Source organism: Lactuca saligna, chromosome 8 (genome assembly GCF_052625555.1).
Source record: "Lactuca saligna cultivar CGN05327 chromosome 8, ASM5262555v1, whole genome shotgun sequence".
Classification (NCBI taxonomy): domain Eukaryota; kingdom Viridiplantae; phylum Streptophyta; class Magnoliopsida; order Asterales; family Asteraceae; genus Lactuca; species Lactuca saligna.
In genome coordinates this window covers 280,079,239-280,103,383 of record NC_136424.1, presented here as the reverse complement: position 1 = coordinate 280,103,383, position 24,145 = coordinate 280,079,239, and the positions used below count along the sequence as shown (strand labels likewise).

At 36.3% G+C, this 24,145-nt stretch overlaps 1 protein-coding gene across 1 annotated transcript; it reads left to right on the top strand.

Moving 5' to 3' along the window:
* Positions 1-772, top strand: LOC145008128 (uncharacterized protein At5g01610-like). Its single transcript, XM_078966746.1, has one exon. The coding sequence runs from the start codon at positions 69-71 to the stop codon at positions 531-533; it is 465 nt and encodes a 154-aa protein (XP_078822872.1). The 5' UTR covers positions 1-68; the 3' UTR covers positions 534-772.
* Positions 773-24,145: the final 23,373 nt, after the last annotated feature.

Genomic DNA, 24,145 nt, shown 5'->3' with positions numbered 1-24,145 from the left:
AACCTCCATTACTCCATGCAAGTCTGCAGAATTAAACATCATCATATCTCCCATTCTCCAACTCTCAAATGTCTTCTCCGGCGTCAATACTCCCTTTTCTCCTCCACTCCCTTCTCCTTTTCACCTCCACCGCCCTTGCAGTCGCCGAGACACCCACCGTGTACGAGGCTCTGCAAGACTACGATTTTCCGGTAGGTCTGCTTCCGACAGGCGTAACATCATACACCCTGAACAAAGACACCGGAGAATTCGAGGTCAAACTTAGTGATACATGTGAATTCTCCGTCTCCGGCTACGATCTGAAATACAAATCAACGATCAGTGGAGTGATCAGTAAAGACAAATTGACGAAGTTGAAAGGGGTTAGTGTAAAAGTAATTATTATATGGGTGGATATAGTGGAGGTTACTCGAGATAGCGAGGACCTGGATTTCTCCGTCGGAATATTGTCAGCTGGATTCGACGTTGATCAGTTTGAGGAGTCGCCGGAGTGTGGTTGTGGGTTTGATTGCGATAGTTTAGAAAGTGGTTAATGACGAAATGATGAATATGAAATATTGAAATTGCCGACGAATCTTTTGGATTGGTTGCTGTAAAGTGTAAACGCTCAAGAATTAAGGAAATGGAGAGGTTTAAAAATAAATGTAAGGTTTTGAGTTTTTGACTATGTACATGTGGGGATTTTTTCAAAAAAATGTAATACTATAAATAATAGAGTAAATTACATGAATGGTCCCTATGGTTTGGGATAATTTTCATGTTTGGTACCTAACTTATTTTTTTAACTCGAAAAGTCTTTACTATTTGTTTTTGTTACGCACTTGGTCCCTAACTTATTTTTTTAACTCGGAAGGTCCCTACTATTTCTTTTTGTTATGCACTTAGTCCATACTGTTTGTTTTTGTTACGCGTTTGGTCCTCATCTTATTTAAAAAGATTATAATTAAAATAGGGAAAAATGATGGATATGTAAGGTAAAGTGAAGGGGTTGGGGTTAGCATTGTGTTTATTTAATTAAATTAACAAATCCAGGGAAAATAGTCTTTTTAGGTAAAACAGAGACCAAATGCGTAGCAAAAATAAATCGTAGGGATCTTCCAAATTAAAAAAATAAATTAAAGATCAAACACGCAAATTATCCTATACCATAGGGACCATTCATGTAATTTATTCTAAACAATAACCTGTTATGTTTTTTACAAAATAAGTGATTTTATTTTGATGTCAATCTTTTCTAAAAAATAATTTCTAATTTAATATACTCTAGATTTCGACCACTGTTTACACGCGGTTTTTAAATTTTTTTTTTACTCACCATTCTTTTTTTAATTTTTTTTACTCACCATTCTTATTTTTAAGATCGAATATAATAATCTTTTTATACAAAAGAGGCAACTTATAAGATTTTAGGTGATATTATATTTGTTTATAAAACATTTTTTTTTTTTAAAAAAACTCGAATTAAATAAAATTATATTCTTAAGTACATGCTTAAAAAAATGAGTTGTCACATGAGTTTGGTGTAACAACTGACAAGAAGGTTCCATTGAAACTAAAGGGAAATTTTTATAGGAAGACTATAAAACATGCTTTGTTGTATGAATTTGAATGTTGATCGATTAAGAAAGAGTATGAAAGGAAGATGAAGGCAGTTGAAATGAGGATGTTGTGATGAAATTGTGATACAACACTATTTGAACATGATCCCAAACACAAGGAATTCGCTCAAAGTAGCTTTGATCATTGATAAATTAAGGGATACAATATTGTGGTGGTTCAGACATATATGTAGGCGGCAACCTACAACCCCGGTTAGGAAGGTGGATGCACTTAATGTTAAGAGAGTAAGGAGAAGAGGACGACCAAGAAGAAAATTGGAAGATAGTATGGGGATATACTTGAAAAAGTTATCTCTTACCAAGGACATGATATCAGATAAGAAGAAGTTGAGGTGTAAAATTAAGGTAGTTGAATAGTAAGTATGATACGGACTAACTTCTTTTTTGTTCGCTTACCACTCAGTTTCACATATCTTCTAATGTTGTTTCTGTTAACCTCTATAGCTTTGTATCTTGCTTATGCCCTTGATATGTGTGTTTCTATACAATTCCCCGATGCTTGCTTTTGCCACCTCTACATGAAAATTTGTAGTCGCTTTCTTTGTCACATTAGTAATAATTTCATCTCTTTCCTCTTTATACTTTATAGTTGCTAATTTTTCATATTGCAGGAAATTCAATACAAATATTATTATCTATATGAATAAACAAAACAATTTTTATTTTACTTAATTTTATTATTTATTTAACATATTTTTATGACGGAGGTAATGGTCAAAAACAGATGGGCACTGCCTATTTTATATATAACTAGACGAATCCCCACGCGTTGCGCGATAATATAATTATATAGTTAAAATAATAACTTTTATCAAATTATTATTTAATATTTCCACTTTAAAACAAAATGTTAGTAATAAAGCAAAAATATAGTTAACATATTAGTTTTATTAATTGGGGTGTTACAAAATGAGACAAGATCAACAAATGAGGTTGTGTCAGTCTGTTGATCTCATCTCCAGATGATTGTTAGTCCACACTTACTTTTTTAGTTTGTCTTGTAGTTACTCCTTGGCTATTTAAGGAGTAGTCACCTTTGTATTGCACATAACATACATCTTTTCTCACATCAATCAATAATTATTCAGTCAATCATTCTTTTTAACATTCTTCTTTTTCTTATATTACTTTACATTGTTCATACTTAAATATCTTTATACTTTTAAGCACTTTGTTGAATCTCTTAATTCTGAGACAAAACTGGTTTACCAGACTTGATTAGATCTTTATTTCAAGTAGACGTTGATCTTAAGTTAACTCAAGGTTTGAGTATTCAAACCTTGTCCACGCAGATCCTTGCATTCACACTTACTTACAATGAAAATACTTTATAGACTTTTCAAAAGTATCATTGCTGTTAGCAGAAAACCTGTAACTCTCACTAACGTTGTGTTGACCCTCAAAACTACATGTATTCTTAGGTTATAAGTAATCAAGCAATTCAGACGATAGATTAGTCATGGTTATTCAAATCCACCCTGTATTTTTCTCGTACTCTCTTCCCCCTCCCCCCATCATGCATGCTGAATACACACATTACAGATGATATCCATCTCCATCTCCATCAAATCAAATTCTCTATCAAGAGTACACTCCCTGCTGAAAAATTAAATTGATAAACACCAACGAACCCACCTCAAATCATCGTAATTCTTTCTTTCTTCTGTATCATCCTCAAGCAATCAGGTGTAATTTTTTCTCACGACGATGAACGCCCACATCCCTAACCTTTATACCCGCCGACAAATAGCATTAATTCCAGACTTGTTAAAGATTCGTGGGGTCTTTATCGCGAAATAGAGGTGGGTGGTGTGACAACCGTCAAATTTCGATCAAGTCAAAGTCAACTAAAGTCAACAAGTCAAACCGTTTGACTCAATTTGCTCATGAGTACTAAAATTCACACTATGAAACTTCTACATAACTTCTATTCTAATGAGAAATCATAAAGCAAAAAGTGCGAACATCTAGATCTCCTTAACCTAAAACGGTAGTACGTGGCGAGCCAAACCGATAAAACAATGTTGCATACTCATCGGGAGTGTGTAAGATCCTTAAACAAGGCTTAACAGAGTTTACAAACCATGCATTGTGATGCCGGGCACTCACAACTATCCCACATGGAACCTCTCTCAATCGTTTTCACTCTATCTCTCTCTATGTCAAACCTCTCCCAAATCTCTCCAAGTATGCGAAATCTCTCTCAAATATCTCTCTGTATTAGAAATCTCTCCAAGAATGTCAAATCTCTCCCAAATCCCTCTAAGTATGTGAAATCTCTCTCAAATATCTCTTTGTATGAGAAATCTCTCCAAGAATGTCAAATCTCTTCCAAATCTCTCCAAGTATGTGAAATCTCTCTCAAATATCTCTCTGTATGAGAAATCTCTCCAAGAATGTCAAATCTCTCCCAAATCTCTCCAAGTATGTGAAAACTCTCGCAAATATCTCTTTGTATGAGAAATCTCTCCAAGAATGTCAAATCTCTCCCAAATCTCTCCAAGTGTGAGAAATCTCTCCCAAATCTCTCTCAAAAGTTTCCCGTAACTTTTTGGAATCATTCGGGTCATTCCGACCCTTAACCGGGTCAAAAACGGCTCAAAACGGGGCGAAAACGAGAAAAATAGGCTTTAGGAACCGAAACCAAGAAGAGAGGTTTCTTAGGCGAGGACCGAGCCTCTGTTGGCTGTGGCACGCGAGGACCGAGCCTCTGTTGGCTAAGACACGCGAGGACCGAGCCTCTGTTGGCTAATGCACGCGAGGACCGAGCCTCGGTCTCTGTCGCTTCTCCACTTTCTGTCTCTTCTCTTCTCTCGGTCTCTGCTCCTTCTCTCCTCTCTGTCTCTTCGCGCCCCTCTGTTCTCTCCTCCCCCCTCTCGGTTCCTTCCCTCTCTCTTCTTCCCTCTCGGTTTCTGCCTCCCTCTCTCTCGGTTCAGCATCAGAAGACCGAACCTCGGCCAGAATTCGGAAATTTGTCACTTTTAGCCCATTTTTGATATTTTTAACATTTTAAGCCCGTTTTTCGTGATTTTAAAGCGGGATTTTCTCCAGAAATTATATTTTAACATAATAAACTCTAAATATTCATAATTTAAACATATTTTGATGAAAATCATTATCTAAATAATAAAAAAATCAAATGGGTGAATTATTAAAAGTGGAGTGTTGACTTTGTCTTATCCAATGTCACAAGCAACCACCCCACACCCACTCTTTGACTAACCACACCTCCCCACCTTACCTAGGTCACTTCAATGTCCCTCACACTCAATTTACACTCATTCCCATGTTTTTAGAGCTGGAACAAACATCCTCTCTCCTCATTTCTCTCATTTGCCCTCATTTCACTAAATATCAAACACCACTTTTCTCTCAAACTTTTCCCACTCCAATTTCGAGATTCAAGGCTGATTTTCAAGTGTTCTTCCACTCTTAGTAAGTATAATTCATCCTCCTTATGATTATTTCACTTCATTCTACTCAAATCATGAATATCTTACACAAACTCCATCATATTAGCGTTAGAGCTTCGAATCTTCAAGTGATTCTTCAAGTGTTCTTGGGTTGAACACTTCTCTTCTTCAACACTTATCTACTGAAATCACTCAAGGTGAGTTCATACCCCTACATTTTTAGGTTTTCTCAAGTTTTCAGGGGGGGAATACAAGTTAAAACACTAAGAACTTAACTAAAATTTTCTAACAGCCTTCATCAGAAAAGTTCAACTCCATTCACGGACTGTTTTGGGCATCTTAAACATTTTTGTTTTCAAAACTGTACAAGGTGCAAATATTTCAAGTTTTTAGCTTTAAAATGACTACTTGCACATCTCCATACGATTTTTCTACAATTTATGGTGATTTTTACAAAACTGCCTATCATTTCAAACAACAATCCGGACCAGTCTGTGATTTTGGACTTATTCACCCAAGTTGGAGGTCATTAAAAATCGTGATAAAAATTATGAGTAAACTAGACACATTTTGTGAACTCTCAGAATTTACGGATCTAGTTTTTGACTTCGTATGATTTTTATATGATTTTTTCAAAACAGGGCAGAATGGCTAAATTTAGCCAACAACATGTAAATATCATAACACTTTGTAATATGTTGAGCAAAGTGTATAATCATAAGTTCTAATTATTGAACGTGTTTCTTTGTTAGTTTATCATCATTAACTGAAACTAAGTCATTCATAATAAATATTATTCATTCATTTTAGAACACGTATATTAAACTATAAAAAGTATAGTTTGATAAATTCATAACACTAATACATTTCCATAAAAGAGTTCACACATATTACATACATTGTAGATAAATTATAATAGGTATAGTTTATGATACATCACTCAACACACTCGTACAAAAAGGGTACATTCATACAAGAAAGATTTATATTCACACACATTTCACGTAAATTTGTTAACCTATAGTTTGATAAATTCATAATACTAATACATTTCCATAAAAGAGTTCATACATATTACATACATTTTAGATAAACTATAATATGTATAGTTTATAATACATCACTCAACACACTCGTACAAGAAGGGTACATTCATACAAGAAATATTTATATTCACACACATTTCACGTAAACTTGTTAACCTATATTGTGAGACTCTCTCTCTCTCTCTCTCTCCCCGTACGTCCGAGTGCGGGATATAATTCCTGGTAGTTATAATCAGAATCTCCTTGAGGGAGAACGTGATACTTGTATATAGATCTATATTGGGTTTGACACCCCACACCTTGCTGCTAGCTACAGTTGGACCTGCAGGTCTACGGGTGACAAATGTCATTTTATTTTTCGCGACACCTGAGAACGTCGTGGCAGGTTCACATAGTCATAGTATGATTATAGCAACTCACATAGGGATATAACAATCCATAAGTTTACGGGATTTTATTTTTAAAACCTAAATGAGTTTTATGTCAATTTAAAATCACTTTTTATCTCTATGAGTACAGATATTACTGTACACTTTTGGTTTTGGTAGTTACGACTACACATCATTTGAAACCACATTTATACTTTTAAGTATAGTCAATACTTGTTATTTCTCGGTCCTCTAATTTAGGACTACATATATATAAAGTATTAACGAACATGAGAATATACAGAAATTTCATTTAATTCAAACGCGTCCATGTCCATTTAAGCACATAACATTTTCTATTAATAAGAAAGGTTACTTATACATTTTGGTCTTCAGTCATAAGACTACATTACGCAGATTTTAAAGAAAATATCGGATTTTCTGGATGCATATTCTAACGCTTTTACAAGGAAAACGATTTACTTTTCCAACGAAATCTCTTATGAACTCACCAACCTTTGTATTGACACTTTTCAAAACTACTTGTATTCTCAGGAATTCAGTGAAAACAGGAAATCAACAACGTTTTGAGGATGGGACGATAAATCGTCAAACAGTTCATTTTGTATTATAATGTAATTGATGTGAATCATGTAAACATGTGCTTTGATGTAACGTTTTCAATTATATTTGTGTTGGTTGTTTTTACTTTGAGCACTATTATACTCATTGTTATGATACTCTACATGAAGTCCTCCATCCCCGGACGTTTCCGCCATCCTTGGTTTGGGGGTGTGACAGGTGGGTTCTTCACTACCGACCGGAATAAGATATTAGGGCGCAAAGGTGAACTAAAAGATTCATTCAGAAAAATCTTGGTGGAAGAGATGGTAATGATCCTAGAACAGAGCAGTGGTAGGAGCAATGATGAGTTTGTGGTAAGCAATGAAGAGGCAGATGGGAAATTGGACCATATTACCATCGATTGCTTACCTCTGATTACCTCCCTCTATTAAAAACGGTTGCGATCAATGATTTCTTCAAAATAAATTTATTTTGGTATTTGAATAGGAATCAGATCCCACACAGTGGTTTATGGGTGAGCAACGAAGATGCAGAAGGGAAATCGGACCAGGAAATCATTAATGGGAGGGTGAGGTGGCGATATTGGTTGTTAGAAGCGGTAGAAGGCACCAAAATTTGCCATTTTGTTCCAAATCAATGATAAAAACTTCCAATCATCTTCAAGTTCACCTATAGTTTCATCAACTTTAGAATCAAGATTCAAGCTCAAGTTTGCCAAAAATCCCCACTGGCACTACCATCCCCTTTGTCTTCTTCCCAACAAGTTTGTTCCTTTTGCTTGAAATTTTCACACAGGTGATAATCAGGTAGACAAGGATGACCCGAATACATACCGAAAAGGATTTGTCAGGCATGTTTGTTCATGAAGTATTGAAGATGAAGAATATATATATATATATATATATATATATATATATATATATATATATATATATATATATATATATATATAAAGGATCAGGTGATGACTCCTTTTTAATTTTTAATTTTTAATATTTTAAGGTGTCCTCACGAATTATCATTGAAAAAAGTGTATTCATCGGAACCGGACCATATATATATATATATATATATATATATATATATATATATATATATATATATATATATATATATATATATATATATATAGAGAGAGAGAGAGAGAGAGAGAGAGTTAAGAATTTTTTTTCATAGAAATGTAAGAAGTTTTTTTTCTACATATTTTTTGGCGAACAAAACAAATGAATCACTAGATGAAAAAAAAATAAATGATTCACAAAAAAAATCCAAAAAAACATCTCGATGTTTTATTTATACAATGATTTTGTTGTTATTCACTAAAATTTTCATAAAAGTGGATTTTTTTTTAATTTACATAAAAATAAATCATGAAGATGTTTTTTTTATTGTGAATCATCTTACTTATGAATCATTTAGTGATTTATTTTGTGTTTTCACTAAAGTAATATGTAGAAAAAAAACTTTTTACCTTAGTATCAAAATTTTTCTTTTTATTTGATCTTTTCTCTCTCTCTCTCTCTCTCTATATATATATATATATATATATATATATATATATATATATATATATATATATATATATATATATATATATATATATATATATATATATATATATATATATATATATATATATATATAGAAAAAGGTTATTTGGAAAAAAACCCCTAAAAATCATAAAAATGCATAAAAAAATACCAAGACATCACAAAACATTTTTTGAATTTTTTATAAAAAAATCGTAGCATTTTTTACAATTCCGCTGGAAAAAAAAAATAAAAAATCAATTTTTTTTTCAAAAAACATTTCCAGCAATGTTGACCTAAAAGTTGCGATTTTTTGATAAAAAAATTGAGTAAATTACACGAATAGTCCCTATGGTTTAGGGTAATTTGTGCGTTTGGTCCCTAACTTATTTTTTTAACTCGGAAGGTCCCTACTGTTTGTTTTTGTTACACGATTGGTCCCTGTCTTACCTAAAAAGTCTATTTTTCCCTTGATTTTTTGATTTATTTAAATAAACACGCCCCTAATCCCACCCCTTCACCTTACCTTACCTATCTCACCATTTTTTCCTATTTAAATAATAATCTTTTTACATAAGATAGGGATCAAACGTGTAACAAAAATAAATAGTAGGGATCAAGCGCGTAACAAAAACAAATAGTAGGGACCTTCCGAGTTAAAAAATTTAGTTAGGGACCAAACGTGCAAATTACTCCAAACCATAGGGACCATTCGTGTAATTTACTCAAAAAAATTCAAAAAAAAAAGTTTTGAGATCTCTAAGTATTTTTTTTTTTTTAATAAATTTTAATGATTTTTAGGGTATTTTTTTTTTTTATTTTTCATAGAACCTCTATATATATATATATATATATATATATATATATATATATAAACACTGGTGATTTTTAGGTGCTTTTTTATTGCATCAACATTTATTAGTTGATTGTTATCCTTTGGTTTGTATGAATTATGCAATAATTCTAGAAAAATAGTTAGGGGTTTGCCGAAGAAGGTTGAGGCTACCCGGAAGTTTCTATGGAAATGGGTGAGCGTTAAAGGTGTTTTTTTGTAAAGATGGGCTCCACTATATAATATAAATACAAATACATATTAATAAATTTAACCGAAAATATAAAGCAAATGGCAAAGTGGTCTTTACTAAAGGTGGCAATCGTGTCGTGTCGAAACACTAAAAGATTGAGCATGTCGTGTTGGGTTCGTGTCGTGGTGTATTGGGTTCGTGGTGTGTTGGATTTCGGGTTAGGGGTATACCTTGAAATATGTCGTGTCATCTGAGATTAAAAGATTGAGCATGTTGAAAGAGTAGGAGTTAGGTAGGCGGAGAGGAAAACTAATAGTTTGGAGGCAGAATAGATGATGTCATAGCAAGTTCAGATGTCAAAATTAAAAGAGTGGGAGTTGGAGAGGCGGATGAAAAGGTCACGAGGATGTGAGAGTGGTGAAAGAGATTGAGTAATTTGGGAGAGAATGAAAAAACTGAAATTAAGTCTTGATCTAGACGGCTAAGTAATTTCAACATTACAAAACGACTCAATTCGAAGGTTTTCTTTTACTTATGGTTTTGGTTTTGTGTAACACTCAATATTTAAGTCAAATTTAAATTTTAAAAAAAACACGTCAAATTCATCAAAACATTACAACTTTGTTTTCAAAATACATTTATATCAGAGTTTTTCCCAGAAACATAACACAATAGGAGGAGCTGTACGATCAAGCCTTAGCCTTGCCGCAATCCCCTGAGGTACCTAAAACAATAAACTGAAACTGTAAGCCCGAGAGCTTAGTGAGTTACCCCCAAAATACCAATACACATACAGTTCACATAGACATATCAACATTAGAATATCATATCAATCAAAACAGAACAGCGTGCACTGGGTCCACAACTTTACAAGCTGGACTACCACTGGGCCCTCAGTACGAGTCTGGAATGCCTATCGGGCCCTCAGCTTGTATCTGGAATGCCATCGAGCCCTCAGTACGAGTCTGAAATGCCTATCGGGCCCTCAGCTCGTATCTGGAATGCTCTCGGGTTTGTTGGCTACCGCACAGAGCAGTACAACCTCAACCCACCCCACATAACATGTCGACATGTGACAGATAAATACACACACATGTAATCAATCAGTATCACAGGCTGTCCTACAGATCTACCCGACTAGCACATCAACTGGCATGACTAGCACATCAACTGGCATGCATTACTAACTCAAACTCTACATAACTAGGGGTGTAAACGAGCTGAGTCGAGCCGAATACTACAAAGCTCGAAGCTCGGCTCGACTAAAATACTCGAGCTCGAAACTCAGCTCGAACTCGAATCGAGCCTTGATTTTGAAGCTTGAGCTCGGACTCGTGAAATACTCGACAGTCTCGAGCTCGGCTCGCTCGGCTCGACTAATATTTTTAAAAAAAATCAAAATCACTAAATTGAGTAAGAAATATTAAACATTCCACATGTAAATATCCAAACAACCAAAAAAACCACTATTAATCACCGAATATCAATATAACATCAACCACATATGTCATAAATGAATAATTATAAAGAAATGACATATATCTTATAAATGAACAATTATAAAGAAATGGCATATATGTAAATTACACTAAGCTCGACTAAGCTGGCGAGCCTTACGAGCTGAGTATTTTTGTACTCGAGCTTGGCTCGATAAGGTACTCGAGTAGCTCGAGCTCGAGCTCGGCTCGATTACGGTCGAGTCGATTTCGAGTGTTTTTCGAGTCGGTCTCGAGTTTCTCGCGAGTTGGCTTGTCTCACTTACACCCCTATACATAACAATAACTACTAGGATATCAAATCCAATGGGACGGCCTTGGTGTGACAACCCGAAATTTCCATTCGGTCAAACCCTAAAAGTCAACCACTTCGTAGCATAAGTCAATGTAATTATTTCTTATTTTTAAGAAATATAAAATTATTTTGATTATTTTAATATTATTTTTAAGCGAACAGGTGTAAGAAAGTGTCGTCTCGGGTTTTGATTTTTGAAAACCGCAAACACTTCGTGTATTAGAAACACCCGACCAAACTTTTATGTTTGGGTCGAAAAATCATCCAAAAATCCATAAACTCATGCTTATACATGAGTTTACTCCCCATTTATCAAAAGAGTAAACTCCAAAAATATTCTCTCAAGTATCATCCAAGATTTAATTCCAAATCTTCAATCTTGTAAGTGTTTTAACCCTTTTAAGTTAGTAAAACACTTAATCTAGTGTTTGTGCATCTATTCATCCATTCATTTCCGGTTTTTATTTAGATTTTCCAAAACACCAAGAACACACACTAAGTGTTCTTGGCCTTTTAGCTCAATTCAAGCTTCCTTATGTAAGTACTTCTATCCTAGAGTCATTTAAAGCTAGCTATGCATGTTTATACCAAGGAAATTTGTCAAGAACACAAGTGTAAGAGTGTTCACGGTCCAAGAATGTTCTTGGGCCGTAAACACCATAAAGAGGCACCAAAGTGTGCCTAAGTCCCAAATCTAAGCCCTAGTTGATGTTTAGAACATCCTTGACATGTTTAAACCCTTCCTTCTTGTGTTTAAGCCTTGAAAAAGCACCAAAACCCCCAATTTTATGTGTTTACGGTTTAGGGATGTTCCAAAACCGTAAACACCCCAAAAAGTGGGTAAATGTCCATTTAAAGTCCCATAGTTGGTTCTTATGGCTAAATCTAACCCAGACTAGTACCATGATTGAACTAAGGACTTGAAAACCCAGACTAGTAAACTCATGAGTTTAAGGTAGTAAACTCATGATAAATGGTCCTTAGACCGTAAACTCCATTGAGGAGTGTTTTGATGCCACACAACACTTCCTAAGGCTAATTCGTGAAGTAGGAATGCTTGGAATAGCCTAGAAGACTTCAAATCACCAAATGGTCAAAAGATTAGGAGTTTACGGCCGTAAACTCAAGAATTTAGGACGGTAAACTCAAGAGTTTAGGACAGTAAACTCAAGGGGTGTTGATCCTTAGGGATTAAACTCATTTTAAGAGTTACCCTTGGACCCCAAACACACTAGCCTTTCCCTACACCACTTGGATGCAACCCTTGCGACTTATAACACTAGTATAAAGTGTTTAACATGTCCTAGAGTGTCTTAACTTTTTTTATTAGTTGTTTAAAGACTAATTGTGTATATACATATATCCTTATATGTTATTAGGATCTTTGTGCGTGTCTAAGTCTTCACTTGACACCAAGCACTTATCCGACACTTCCTTCCGATCCACTTACTACAGGTGAGTTCATACCCCTTAACTAATGTTTTAAATGTTTTTAAATGTTTTATGGGGGGGGGGGGGGATACAAGTAGAATCATGCTAATTATTGTATCAATCACATGTTATTAATAAGTAGAATTATGCTAGTTATTATATCAATTACATGTGATTAATATGCAGCATTCAAATGATTCACTTCACTTTAACCATTCTTACCAAACAGGTTCCTCAAATGATTTTCTTAAATGTTTTATATGTTTAAAAATCCTTATTAAACGGTTCATTACACACTGTATGATCCTATTTCAAACCATTTTACTCCGATCTGTTTTACTCCAAGCTGTTATCAAAACGTTTTACTTCAAACTGTCTTACTTCAAACTGTTTTTACTTCAAATTGTTTTATAGATTCACATCAAGTCGATCTTTTCTTAAGATAATAATTATGTTCAAAGGTTTTATAAAACTTACTTTATGCTTTTATATTATAAATTGCATGCCTATATATGTATAGTTATATGAGAAATGTTTAAAAGACTTAGGAAGGCTATCCACCCTATTTCCTTTTCGCGCTTGAGATGTGGCCTGGTGGGATATCGGGTATCCGTCCGAAGGTCGTTTAAATATTAGTTATATATCATATGTACATATATAGTCATAAAGGCCCTTCCAGTTCATCCAATGCCCTTGGGTAGCAAGGGTATACATCCATGTTCATACGTACCAGTTATATTACTAGTAAGCTACCATATGGGTAGTTTAGGAAGATACTAGAACTATTACTAGAACACAATACTATACAATGAGTCAGTTCATTCATGAGTCATACTTTCTAGAACATTACAGTACATTACTATACTTGCTAGATAGAGAGCACGTACACTACAACTATAACATTACAGTACATTACTATACTTACTAGATAGAGAGAACGTACACTACAGCTAGAACATTACAGTATATTACTATACTTGCTAGATAGAGAGCACGTACACTACGGCTAGAACATTACAGTATATTACTATACTTGCTAGATAGAGAGCACGTACACTACAGCTAGAACATTACAGTACCTTACCATACTATTACATAGATATGGTCACATGATCACATGTACATGAGTACACTTACAGGAATTACTAGTACATTTTATATGTAAAGATTCTGTTATATAATCCTCATTCTTATCTTTACCTTGTGATTCAATTACATAATCGACGAGATAGATTGGATTTAATATCCTAGTACCCAAGGATACGTTGCGGGACTGACCATTCCTAGAATCTCTGTTAGCTACAGAGGTAAAAGCACATCCACGGATGTCAACGGTTGATAGCATTACAGGTATACTTTTGGGGACTGACTATTCCTATACCCAGCTGTTAGCAACAGACGTAAATGTACATCTACAGATGTCTTCAGTTAACATTGTTAGTTGCCCTTGTTCCAAAGGGTAATACTAATGTAGCTTGGGCTTGGTAGAAGACTACATTCAGAACAGTTAGGTCTTGGTAGAAGACTACATTCAGAATAGTTAGGTCTTGATAGAAGACTACATTGAGAACAATTAAGTCTTGGTAGAAGACTCCTTTTATTACTAATAGGAATCATAGGGATTTCTAGGGTTTTTCAAACGTTTACAGTTGTTTTACAAACCTCTTCATACTCACAGTTCATATACAAATACTTATGTACAAATTAAGACACTAAATACTTATGATCTCACCAGCTTTAAAGCTGATACTCGCTTTCAAAATTACTTGTATCCTCAGGTCATCATAGACAGGTACCGATGCAAGGAGAAAGGAAGATGGAGCTTGTTCAAGACTCATCTTTCATTTTGATTTATGCTTTAGTGTTTATCAAAATTTGACAGAACACACTTGTATAATAATTCTATTATTAATGCAATGGATGATGTTGTTGCTTGTTTACTACTTTTCATTGTTGTGATACTGTACATGACGTCCTCCGCCCCAGAACGTTTCCGCCATTCTTGGTTTTGGGGTGTGACAGATTGGTATCAGAGCATTGTTTATAGTGAATTAAGTATATCAACCCATAAAAGATATAGTAACTATAAATACATAAGGGATTAAAAATACTCTGACCCAGAGTTTATACTTTAAATAATAAAATATTTAAGTAAGTACAGGTGCTGCATTCATACTAAAATCAGTGTCAGTACGACAGTACAAAAGAATTACGATTGTTGGGCAACGCAAGTGGGCTTAGAGACATATGGTCAAAACTGGGAAGATATAGCCTGATCACCTATATTATCCGAGGGTTGACTAGCATGTGCCTAAGTTTAATTGTGTGGTTGCAACAATGCTAAAATCTTACCAACCCTACCACAATGAGAACAATAGAACATAACATTAAAAATTTAAAATACTATAGGAGTATTTGGCATTACTATAAGTACTTTATACTTGAGAACTAAAACGGGATCTTCATTACTAAGTTGATAGTTGCTAAGTGGATACACTAAGGATATATGTAATTAGGATGTTATAGACTTAGAATCTGTGAAATTTTACTTTACCCCTATTCAGTGTGAATATGGAGTTAAGGTCACTTATTCGAAGGCCTATCCTGTTTCAATTACATATAACTGGTATGCACTTCACAAATAGCGATGTAACTGATGAAGATTTTCTAAATAATTATCTAGATACTTCGTCTAATAATTATTTTCTTACCCCAAATCTCGCGTAGATAACATGGCTGGACTCCATCCCCACGACAACCTGTTCCTTCCGAACAAAGTTATTGCTAGATGGTTTCAAGAAGAGCCAGAAAATGATCATCCTATCCCTGTGAATGATCACCATGATGAAGACCTTTCGGATGATGCTAATTCCGAACCCGAGGTTGAAGATCTACCCCAGGCAGCTTCCGTTCAAATTCCTAACCCTCGTCCGGCTTTTCATGGGCCGATGCCTCCATGGGTGGAATGTTTGGAAACATGGAGCCAATGACAAGATCAGCCCATGCCATTTGATGGTGATCGAAACTTTTATGACCTGAGCAATGAGGGCTCGGCAGACAGAAGCTTGACAATCCTGGTCCGTAGAGTGGCCCGAAATGAGATTCAAGGCAGGACAGCCCTACATCATATTACCGAAGTTGTCGCTAATACGAGAATGCATACCCTCCGCACCATTCGTCTAGAAGATGCTCGTGAGAGATCTGAGAGAAACCATGAAACCCTGCTACAGGCACTAGCTGAATCCCGAGCCGAAGTCATAGAACTCCGAGTACGACAGAGGGTGTACGAAAGACACCTACTCGATGTAGAACGTCAACTGGCGGAACTAAGAGTTCACCAGAGGGATTACCGTCCCCAGTAATAAATGTTTTACTTTATTTTCCTTGTTAAAAAGGAATGTTTTTTTGTCTATGCCAGATGTGGTATTTTCTATGAGATTATCTTGTACTGTAAGTACTTTAGTTAGGTCTTTATGCTGACAAGAACTATCTTCTCTGGATATGATGTAAGACCTTTACAAGGTCATTTTCCCGAATCTCTACATCGTGAATATCAAAGATATTGATAGTCGGCTAACTTCTGTGTCATTCCTTTATTCAAGTACTCTCGTCATACTTTCATCGGAGTCTATTTGAAACATGCTTTAGCCAAGTCATTGGACTATAGTGATTTATCTTCGAAGACATTTCCAAGTCTCTTTCAGTGGTTGGATCTTGTTATTCACCAACCCACGATACCTCGGCTCGAACGACAAACATCTTGAGACCAGTGTCCAAACTTACTTTCACTCATCACTAGGACTGCATCATAGGGATGTAGGTCAACCCTTCATAAACACACCTCCACTCAGTACTAAGACTGCATCATAGAAATGTAGGTCAAACCTTCACGAACTTACTTCTATTCATTACTAGGACTGCATCATAGAAATGTAGGTCAAACCTTCGCGAACATACTTCCATTCCGTACTAGAACTGCATCATAAGGATGTAGGTTAAACTTTCGAGGACATAGCCGTACTCTTTTCACAAACAATCTAAGTACATCAAGGGTCAACCAGAATCACTCACAAAATTCTTATCTCTCGTGTTACAGAATCATGTCGTTATCCGGAAGCAATCAGTCGAACGACGAAACCTCCGCCTTTCCTATGAACACTGCTACCTTTCAAACAGCAGTTACAGCTGTCATGGCGGCTGCCGTAACCACAGTCCTTGCGCACCGTAGCGCTATCAGCACAGTCAATGCTGCTGATGGGAATGAAGTTTCCAATCGTGGTATCCATCCAGGAAGTTTCCAAACAGTAACAGTCACAGGCTCGCAAATCCAAAAAGCAGAGAATAAGAAACGAAAGCGTCAAGCCCGGAAAGAACGCAAGAGATCCCAAAAGCTGGCCATACAACAACAGCAAGTGGAAACCCCTGCCGTTCCCATACCGAGCAGGCCATACGAGGGAAAACTCCCGAAGTGTGATAAGTGTAGTTTCCATCATCATGGGGCTTGCCATGAGATGCAATGTTGTAATTGTCTAAACATAGGGCACCATGCTCGTGGCTGTGGAGCATCGGCACGACCCATCACTCAAGTCCCTATCACCGGGACCGACCCTACGTACAAAACTAGTGATAAAGCCGAACGCTTTAGGAAGAAGTTCCCAAGGTGGAGTAACAAGGAAGGCACTCGTGTCCACATAACACTGGCTAAACACCGCACTCCCGTCACCAATGCTAGTACTAGCCAGTCATGCCACCAATGCGGTGAGATAGGGCACTTCAAGAAGGATTTCCCCATAGCAAAGAACTCTGGTGCAGATGGGAGAATTCTCAGGATCACAGCTGCAGGAGAGCCTACTCCGGACCCAAGTAAAAGTATTTAAGGCGTTTTGTTGTAACATACTTATAAACCATCCAAAACTAGTGCAACTAGAGTCTTATCTTTTGTGAGATCATGTCGGTATAGGGATGCTCGTGCTGAGTATACTTGTCTTTTGTAGTATATCTTGTTCGCAGCAATAGCCTTGTAGTAAATCTAAAGTACTGTAACTCTCTTCATGGTTGCACGGTTGTTTTTGTCTGTAAACGTCTTATGTTCAAATCTAATGTCTTTAAGTTTCAATATGATTCTGACATTATCATACAACTCGATTCAATTTGATCCTCACAAAAACAGCTTCATACGTACGTCTCCTTTTCAGTAAACGTCTTTTAGCGAAACCGACATACTAGAACACCGAAGTACTCATGCAAGGAGTACCTCATAGTTCCCTTCTTTCAGAAGAAACCCCAAACTCGTGCAGTACGTCGAGTTTAATCTAGGGATTCATGCGGTTGATCTATCACTGAGGAATGTATGCATAAGAGTGATATATAATCAAGGTTCTACAGGTCTAGAATTGATGATTCCACTTTAAATTCTTTTTCCCGATGGGATGTGAGCTTAAAGAAGAATCAGTTATTCGACTACCTTTTCAATCTTAATTATATATGACTCGTATACACGAAATGGTGATTGTGAACCAAGTATGAATTCTAATATGAACTTCAGGACGGAGAACTGCTTAAGTCTACGAGTAATCACATCGACATGTGAACAAACTTAGCACCTAGTAGCACCCTTGTAAACAGATCACCCTATAGTTTAAACACCTACGGAGATACAAGAACAGTCCGGACAACTTAGCGAACTACACAAAAATAGAATTAGAAGACTAGGTTTCTCATCCTAGAGAACCCCGGTCATATTCTCCCAGAGATCGACGGATTGCATCGTATGTGCCTCGGATATCGAGGACTCCGTCAAGATTTTCATAGAATTCGTTATATCTACCTCGCATAGATGAAATGGTTGAACAAATGCAAGGAAAGAATTACTTCCAGGAATGGATCTGAGATCCGAATATCACCAGTTCGAGTGTTAAGGAAAGATGTTCGGAAGACTATCTCCTGAACTCGATGCGGACACTTCGAGTCCGTAGTGATACCTTTCGGATAGGACCAATACGCCAATAGTTTTCATGAGCTGAATGGATAGGGTTACATCTTTCTTACTTGGATCAATTCATCATTTCTCCATGTAATGACTTACTTATCTACCCTCGTAGTACGAAGAAAACCCATGGAAACATTTCCTACAGAGGAACTTTTAGCGAAGTTATCTAGGCACGAGTTTTGGAAATTGAAAAGTCAAATTTCTATTACACACTGTTAGTAATGTGGGAAATTTTGAGTACTCTTTCAATTTGTCAAAGCCGATGAGCATTTGTCGACACCAGAGACGCCGACAGCCATACGCCAAATTCTAGGTCTTACAGACCTACTTTCTTAGTTCATTCAAAACTCCTCACAAATTACAGAAACCATTTCGACCTTGACCCAGCAAGGGGTGGCCCTTGACTGGGAAGTTTAGCAAGAAAAAGAAACCTTGGAGATTCCAAGTGAGAGACCAAGTCCTTTAGGAAAAACTCACTTTGGGAATGGCTTAATACGTTTCGTAAAGCGTGGAAAGCTAAATCCAAGATAGATAGGACCTTCGGGATTCGTACCAGAATCGGTCCTGTACCTCGCACAACCTAGACCTACTCCGCGAACTCGGTAACGTACATTTTACTCTTTGCGTCTCGATCGTGAAGCCATAATTTTCCATTAGGACTCTTATAAGTCCACTCGTCGAGATCCTCGCTTCCGTATTTGAACCGTAGTGACCCTCGACCGAGAGGTCAAGTGGACGAAGCAACGCCATCGCCAGTTAGTGAAGGTTCGTTGGAATGCCAACCGAGAACCCGATTTCACTTAGGTGCGCTAGAACCAATCGATTTGGAAGTTTCCTCCTCTTGACTCAATCATTCATACCTACTTCCTTATCTAAATTCTAATTTCGGGACGAAATTCCCTTTAACAGGGGGATGATGTGACAACCTGAAATTTCCATTCGGTCAAACCCTAAAAGTCAACCACTTCGTAGCATAAGTCAATGTAATTATTTCTTATTTTTAAGAAATATAAAATTATTTTGATTATTTTAATATTATTTTTAAGCGAACAGGTGTAAGAAAGTGTCGTCTCGGGTTTTAATTTTTGAAAACCGCAAACACTTCGCGTATTAGAAACACCCGACCAAACTTTTATGTTTGGGTCGAAAAATCATCCAAAAATCCATAAACTCATGCTTATACATGAGTTTACTCCCCATTTATCAAAAGAGTAAACTCCAAAAATATTCTCTCAAGTATCATCCAAGATTTAATTCCAAATCTTCAATCTTGTAAGTGTTTTAACCCTTTTAAGTTAGTAAAACACTTAATCTAGTGTTTGTGCATCTATTCATCCATTCATTTCCAGTTTTTTTTTTAGATTTTCCAAAACACCAAGAACACACACTAAGTGTTCTTGGCCTTTTAGCTCAATTCAAGCTTCCTTATGTAAGTACTTCTATCCTAGAGTCATTTAAAGCTAGCTATGCATGTTTATACCAAGGAAATTTGTCAAGAACACAAGTGTAAGAGTGTTCACGGTCCAAGAATGTTCTTGGGCCGTAAACACCATAAAGAGGCACCAAAGTGTGCCTAAGTCCCAAATCTAAGCCCTAGTTGATGTTTAGAACATCCTTGACATGTTTAAACCCTTCCTTCTTGTGTTTAAGCCTTGAAAAAGCACCAAAACCCCCAATTTTATGTGTTTACGGTTTAGGGATGTTCCAAAACCGTAAACACCCCAAAAAGTGGGTAAATGTCCCTTTAAAGTCCCATAGTTGGTTCTTATGGCTAAATCTAACCCAGACTAGTACCATGATTGAACTAAGGACTTGAAAACCCAAAATACCATAAAATTAGGAGTTTAAGGTAGTAAACTCATGAGTTTAAGGTAGTAAACTCATGATAAATGGTCCTTAGACCGTAAACTCCATTGAGGAGTGTTTTGATGCCACACAACACTTCCTAAGGCCAATTCGTGAAGTAGGAATGCTTGGAATAGCCTAGAAGACTTCAAATCACCAAATGGTCAAAAGATTAGGAGTTTACGGCCGTAAACTCAAGAGTTTAGGATGGTAAACTCAAGGGGTGTTGATACTTAGGGATTAAACTCATTTTAAGAGTTACCCTTGGACCCCAAACACACTAGCCTTTCCTTACACCACTTGGATGCAACCCTTGAGACTTATAACACTAGTATAAAGTGTTTAACATGTCCTAGAGTGTCTTAACTTTTTTTATTAGTTGTTTAAAGACTAATTGTGTATATACATATATCCTTATATGTTATTAGGATCTTTGTGCGTGTCTAAGTCTTCACTTGACACCAAGCACTTATCCGACACTTCCTTCCGATCCACTTACTACAGGTGAGTTCATACCCCTTAACTAATGTTTTAAATGTTTTTAAATGTTTTATGGGGGAGGGGGGATACAAGTAGAATCATGCTAATTATTGTATCAATAACATGTTATTAATAAGTAGAACTATGCTAGTTATTATATCAATCACATGTGATTAATATGCAGCATTCAAATGATCCACTTCACTTTAACCATTCTTACCAAATAGGTTCCTCAAACGATTTTCTTAAATATTTTATATGTTTAAAAATCCTTATTAAACGGTTCATTACACACTGTATGATCCTATTTCAAACCATTTTACTCCGATCTGTTTTACTCCAAGCTGTTATCAAAACGTTTTACTTCAAACTGTCTTACTTCAAACTGTTTTTACTTCAAATTGTTTTATAGATTGACATCAAGTCGATCTTTTCTTACGATAATAATTATGTTCAAAGGTTTTATAAAACTTACTTTATACTTTTATATTATAAATTGCATGCCTATATATGTATAGCTATATGAGAAATGTTTAAAAGACTTAGGAAGGCTATCCACCCTATTTCCTTTTCGCGCTTGAGATGTGGTCTGGTGGGATATCGGGTATCCGTCCGAAGGTCGTTTAAATATTAGTTATATATCATATGTACATATATAGTCATAAAGGCCCTTCCAGTTCATCCAATGCCCTTGGGTAGCAAGGGTATACATCCATGTTCATACGTACCAGTTATATTACTAGTAAGCTACCATATGGGTAGTTTAGGAAGATACTAGAACTATTACTAGAACACAATACTATACAATGAGTCAGTTCATTCATGAGTCATACTTTCTAGAACATTACAATACATTACTATACTTGCTAGATAGAGAGCACGTACACTACAACTATAACATTACAATACATTACTATACTTACTAGATAGAGAGAACGTACACTACAGCTAGAACATTACAGTATATTACTATACTTGCTAGATAGAGAGCACGTACACTACGGCTAGAACATTACAGTATATTACTATACTTGCTAGATAGAGAGCACGTACACTACAGCTAGAACATTACAGTACCTTACCATACTATTACATAGATATGGTCACATGATCACATGTACATGAGTACACTTACATGAATTACTAGTACATTTTATATGTATAGATTCTGTTATATAATCCTCATTCTTATCTTTACCTTGTGATTCAATTACATAATCGACGAGATAGATTGGATTTAATATCCTAGTACCCAAGGATACGTTGCGGGACTGACCATTCCTAGAATCTCTGTTAGTTACAAAGGTAAAAGCACATCCATGGATGTCAACGGTTGATACCATTACAGGTATACTTTTGGGGACTGACTATTCCTATACCCAGCTGTTAGCAACAGAGGTAAATGTACATCTACGGATGTCTTCAGTTAACATTGTTAGTTGCCCTTGTTCCAAAGGGTAATACTAATGCAGCTTGGTCTTGGTAGAAGAATACATTCAGAACAGTTAGGTCTTGGTAGAAGACTACATTCAGAATAGTTAGGTCTTGGTAGAAGACTACATTCAGAATAGTTAGGTCTTGATAGAAGACTACATTGAGAACAGTTAAGTCTTGGTAGAAGACTCCTTTTATTACTAATAGGAATCATAGGGATTTCTAGGGTTTTTCAAACTTTTACAGTTGTTTTACAAACCTCTTCATACTCACAGTTCATATACAAATTCTTACATACAAATACTTATGTACAAATTAAGACACTAAATACTTATGATCTCACCATCTTTAAAGCTGATACTCGCTTTCAAAATTACTTGTGTCCTCAGGTCATCATAGACAGGTACCGATGCAAGGAGAAATGAAGATGGAGCTTGTTCAAGACTCATCTTTCATTTTGATTTATGCTTTAGTGTTTATCAAAATTTGACAGAACACACTTGTATAATAATTCTATTATTAATGCAATGGATGATGTTGTTGCTTGTTTACTACTTTTCATTGTTGTGATACTGTACATGACGTCCTCCGCCCCAGAACATTTCCGCCATTCTTGGTTTTGGGGTGTGACACTTGGTGCCTTAGACCCCTTAGTATAGGGAGGATAACTCACCTTGCAACTATCGTCGGAAATAAGAAAGCTCAACTCTCGGGTCCAACACGAACTTCACCACCTAAAAGTACCACACGACCTTTTTCATAAATCTCCCAATCCCAGAAACCCACAGAATTCAATTGGTCAACCCCTTGGTCCAAGTCAAAGTCCACAGTCAGAGTCAACAATCCATGTTAACTCGACTCGCCGAGTGCAGGTCTCCGACTCGCCGAGTTCTTCCTGAGTTCGAGAAGTCGTGGAATCCTCGACTTGCTTGTCGAGGTCTCCTTTTCACTCATCGAATTCATATACGGCCAACATTTTGGGAGAAACCCTAGCCAACTCGCCGAGTTTTCTAACACTCGCCGAGTTCAAGGTAATCTTCAACGAACTCGCCGAGTTGTTCGTCCAACTCGCCGACTTTATGGCCATCTTCAACGGACTCGCCGAGTCCCTTAATCAACTCGCCGAGTCCATGCAGATCTTAATCCATGCAGATGCTCTTTAAGCCATGGCAAGGCCCCAAATTATAGATCCAAGTTCCTAAGGCACGTTTATTACGTAAAGTTGCAATCTTTACGTACATGCAAGGCTCTAAAGGCCTAAACTGATCAATTTAAGCTCTTTAATGGAGTTTTACACCTTGGGAGAGTTTCAACCTTGCACAATCTGGGAACTTTATGGATCTAGAGGTCAAGGGAAGTCCAGATCTGAAGTTATAACTTCAGATCTTAAGTTAAACATGGAGAGTCCTTCATAACACCCATCCAAGGAAGGTTCAAAGTGAAAAGAGCTTAATGGAATAGCCTATTACTTTCTAGAGAGTGATGTCTGATGCAATCCCTTAGCTTTCCCGAGTTCCTGGCCTTGCTTTTCCTTTCTTCTTCAAATACTTCCTTCAAAAGTTACTCCTTCAAGCTTGGACACCAAAGAAC